The following is a 4,929-nucleotide window of genomic DNA, read 5'->3' as shown; positions in this document are numbered from 1 at the left end:
TCCAGTAGATCATCAAGTCGGGGAATAGGGAACTTGTACTTGATGGTGATCTTATTCACAACATGACTATCAATGCACATACGCCACGAACCATCTTTATTTGGAACTAGCAGAGCAGGAACGGCGCAAGGACTAGCACTTTCTCTAACTAGGCTTTTGTCTAGGAGATGTTTTACTTGGCGTTGCAACTCGTCATGCTCCTTAGGACTCATACGATATGCTGGCTTGTTTGGGATCACCGAACCAGGGACAAAATCAATGGCATGTTGAATATCTCGCATTGGTGGTAACCCGTTAGGGATCTCCTCAGGGACCACATCAGAAAATTCTTCAATCAAAGGCTTGACATCCTCATGCACAGACAAAGTCTCCTTGTTCTCTTCACAAATCAATAAAAAAAACATGAAGTTGAACCTTCGATGAGTTTTGTTAAGGTCTGACCTTGTGATTAAGGACGACTCAACTTGCTTTTCATACTCATCATGTTTTTTAATAGAGTCAATACAATCTTCACTCCATCCTTGAAGAAGGAATACATATTCTTGTATCCATCGTGGACAACGCGACGATCATATTGCCACGGACGTCCTAGCAACAAGTGACATGCGTCCATTGGGATGACATCACACCATACCTCATCTGTATATTTACTCCCAATTGAGAATTGAATGTAACATCGCCGTGTCACTTTGACCTCATTCCCTTTTCTCAGGCACTGCAACTTATAAGGGTGAGGATGTTCCTCAGTTGGAATCTTCAGCTTCTCCACCATATAAGTCACAACAATATTCTCACAAATTTCAGAGTCAATGATGACCTTGCACACCTTTTCTTGGGCAGTGCACCTTGTGTGGAAAATGTTATGGCGGAGCCATCCTTCATCTTCAGTTAGCATGGCAGTGTTCAAAATGTGGCGAACCACCAAAGCTTCACCACAATCCGCTGGAACCTCCTCTTTAGCATCACAGTCAATATCATCCTCCTTCTCAAACTCTTCACTTGGCTCTTCATGGTTTTCTTCTTCAATGAGAGTGATAACTCTTCGATTTGGGCAATCAGCAGCAATATGCCCAAATCATTGACACTTGAAACACCTTCTGTTGGATTCAGTAGAGCGAGAAGAGTTGTGCTCCTTATTGGCTTGTAAACTTTTTAAAGGGCTTATCTTAGAGGATTGTTGAGGAGTCCATTTCTGCTTTGGAAGATTAACCACCCCCTCTCCTTTGGGAAGCGATTGTTCTTCTTCTGTGTTATTTGTCTTTCAACCTTCAATGCTAGTCTTGTAACATCATCCATCGTCCAGAATGGATGTAGTTGAACAATGTTTGCATTGTCCTCATTAAGCCCTCTGAGGTAGCGAGCAACAGTTTATTCTTCAGGCTCTTGAATGTCACATTTCATAAGAAGCTCTTCAAACTCCATACTGTATTCCTCCACGATCAATGATTTTGGTTTCAAATTGTGAAATTTGATGAAAACTTCTTGCCTGTAGTGCTCTGGAAGGAACTTTTTCCTTAGTTCATGGCGCATTTTATCCCATGTCTTGATCTTGCTCCGTCCTTCTCTTTCTCGCTGACACTTGAGATTCTCCCACCATACTGATGCGTGCTTCTTTAACTTGATCGCCACAAGCACGCTTGTCATTTGGAATGTCTTTTAACTCGAATACTCTTTCCACTATGCAAAGCCAGTCGATGAAATCATCAGGTTGGAGTCTCCCTTCAAACTCAGGAATATCAATTTTGATTCCTAAGTCTTTAGCTTTGTGAGTCGTATTGTGCCGTGCTCTTCGTGTGGACAAATCTTCAGATGAAGAGGAATAATGAAATGGATTTGCATTATCCTCTTCGCTAGAAAGACTGTCTTCAGTCTGGTTTCCATGATTATGTTGAGCAGCTTCAATTTCTTGAATAGTTCTACGCTTCGAAGCCATCTTTTACTACTATATATGCAATGAGACTGATACTTGGATGTTGATGTTGTGATGATGATGAGGATGCACAATGATGATAATGATGGAAATGAACAAAGATAATCACCAACAGAAATGGCACCAAAAGAAGAGAAAAGAACGTTATTACCCGGAACTTCGCAACAGACAATCCGTACTGATGACGACTCGTACCAACAGCGAGAGAACCGCACTAAAGACCGTACCCATGAACCAAATAAAATTTTACTGGAGCAAGTCGAGGACCGACCTTGCTCTGATATCAAACTGACGCCGAGACGTCGCTTGGGCCACCAATCTTGGCGAGGTTAACAACCCCACTATGGTGAAAGTAGCCAAGAACCCACCTTGGTTGGCTAAGCCAAGGATGCACGTCTTACTTTCAAAGAGTCTAGAGAAAAATAAGCACACAACTTATTTAAATATATAACTCAATCAATTCAACTCATAAATAAAAGGGGTACATACGCATATTTATACTAGTAGGGGAGAGGGAGCCTTTGAGTATTAGGCGATGTGGGACTAATTCATATGCATATTATAATAACATAACTAAGCTTTACTACTTTAACTAATATTTCTAATAACCTAATAGATGCTCCTGCATCATCTTATTGTTTAACTTGGTTAAACTTGGTTCATAAAAAGACTTGAATGTGTAGCATTACTCTAAAAAAATAGTTAACCTAACAAGTAGGTCATAGGTTTTTTTTTTAGGCTCGAACCCGGCTTGTTTAAAGTCCAACAAGCCCACGAGCCTATTTGAAAAGCTTGTTTCGTGAATTATAACTCAAAACAATAAACTTAAAAATTCTAAATTGATATTAAATACATTATTCCAAAATTTATAATTCATAAGTTGTAAAGCACATTTATTTATATATTGATCATTAGTCACATATCATACCATACTTATAATTCATAAACTTTTTTTGAACAAAAGTAAGAATAATTTATTTTTACAAAATAAAATTAATGAGTTAGTCCAACAAATTTCATAGGCTATTTTTTAAACCTAAGGCCTAACTTTTTTAATTAATAGATTTTACAAAAAATCTAAACCTGACATATTCAATAAAACAAGCCGAATGATGAGCCTCCATCGAATAGCCCAGCCCACTTTCATTCCCTATTAATACCTAATAAAAAAAATCAACAAATTAGTTTTTAATGGTAAATGTTGATATGTGTTTAAAAAAATTAATAGGAGATGTAAGTGTAACACTCTCTAGAACATGACATAACAAATAAATCTGTAGATTTTATGCATTTTTTTATAGTTTTATAAAAAAAAAATAGTTAACCTAATGAGTAGGTTATAATTTGAATCTAATTATTAATATAAAATTAACAATCATATTGCATATACATACAAAAATTAATTATTAAATTAATTATCAACACAAAAGACATAAAAATATAAAATATATATTATTTTTATAAAATTTAAGATTTTTATTATACCAAAAACCAAAAACAATATTTTGCTTTTGTATATATATGATAAAGTTTACAAATAAAAATCATGAACTAGCAAAGAAAACTTAATATTATTGGATAGGGTAATGCTAGGGAGACAAAAAATACAGCTAGAATTTGTCTTATTTAGCATTTATTAATTGTCGCAACAATTAATGAATGCTAAATAAGGTAAGTTATGGCTGTTTTGGCTAATTTTCTTTGGTTACCAAACATTTCCGTATTGGATATTATTGCACATTCATCCAAACACATAACTAACATATTCAAGTTATTTTAGCATATTCAATTGTCATCTTTCCATCATGAGCTTTCCTAAAGAAATGTTTCACATAATCTGAATACAAAACATTTTTGTACTTTGCCTTCTCCCCATCACTAGCAAGAACTTCAAGAAAAGGACCAATAACATCTGAAGGTCTAGGGTTTACAAAAATTGGCACAGAAACCCTAGTCTTGCTCCCATTGGCTGTAACTCTATGCTCAATGCTCTTGTATCTACCATTGCTCATTATTTGTAGTGCATCACCAATGTTGATCACTAGGGCTCCGGGGATTGGCGGCACATGGATCCATCCACACCGATCCTCGGTCCGAACGAATAGACCGCCGGTTTGGTCCTGAAGGAGAATGGTTAGAGTTGAGACGTCTGAATGGCGCCCTATTGCGACAGTTAGGTCATGGTTAGGGCAAACTGGATAGTAATTGAGGTTGATCCTCTTTGAACCCATTAAGACTGCTTCTTTTATTTCATCAATTTCCTTCACGTTTAGTCTTTTCATCAAAATATTTAGAAGCCGTTTGATTAAAGCTTCGGATTTCTTCATGTATTCTAGTGCTTCATTCCTACAAATTATTTATAGTTCAGGTATGCAATAAAATTACGTTAGAGTTAAGTAACGGAGTAACTTTTACACGAAGACTCGTACAGTCATATATTTATGCGAATTTGATAGAAGAATTATTAAATTTGTCAAATTATCTAATGGTTTTTAAATATTGGTTTCAATCACATGAAGATAATTATATGTGAATTTTCATCTAATTTTTAAAGTCTGTTAGTTTCTAAAATCTATTATATTTTATTAATTTTACAACCAAAATATGTCATATGTCATTCTCTCGTTGTAATTGAAATCAAATATTTTCTTCCAAAATAAAAAGGTTCTCCCCTCCTCTCTCTCTATTTCTTTCATTCTTTCACTCACTTTGTCTCTCTTATATATCATTATCAATGACTAATTACAAATTTAACAATCAAAATATACAATATGACATTCTCTAATTACATTCAAATTAAACTAAAATTAAAATTAAAATATAGTTATATTATATATTATATTTATATATTACTAATTAATTTAATAACTAAAATGCGTCACATGACATTCTCTTATTAATTTAGAGAAAATATTTTCCTCCAAAATTAGTAAACCTCCTTCTTACATCCTCTTATCTACCGCTCTCTCTCTCTTTTTTTTTTTCTATTTCTCTCTATT

General features: G+C 34.9%; 1 protein-coding gene across 1 annotated transcript in view; it reads right to left on the bottom strand.

The window, feature by feature from the left end:
• The window catches only part of LOC107616891 (feruloyl CoA ortho-hydroxylase 1), a 2,324-nt gene continuing 869 nt past the window's right edge, over window positions 3,475–4,929 (bottom strand). Inside the window, exon 2 of the mRNA XM_016318780.2 lies at window positions 3,475–4,276. Within this exon, the coding sequence (XP_016174266.1) occupies window positions 3,697–4,276 (580 nt within the window). The 3' untranslated portion in view covers window positions 3,475–3,696. The remainder of the gene's footprint in view (window positions 4,277–4,929) is intronic.

The sequence above is a fragment of the Arachis ipaensis genome, chromosome B09, assembly GCF_000816755.2.
Source record: "Arachis ipaensis cultivar K30076 chromosome B09, Araip1.1, whole genome shotgun sequence".
Taxonomy (NCBI): domain Eukaryota; kingdom Viridiplantae; phylum Streptophyta; class Magnoliopsida; order Fabales; family Fabaceae; genus Arachis; species Arachis ipaensis.
Note: the sequence above shows the minus strand (reverse complement) of the source record. Positions and strands in the feature narration are given on the sequence as shown.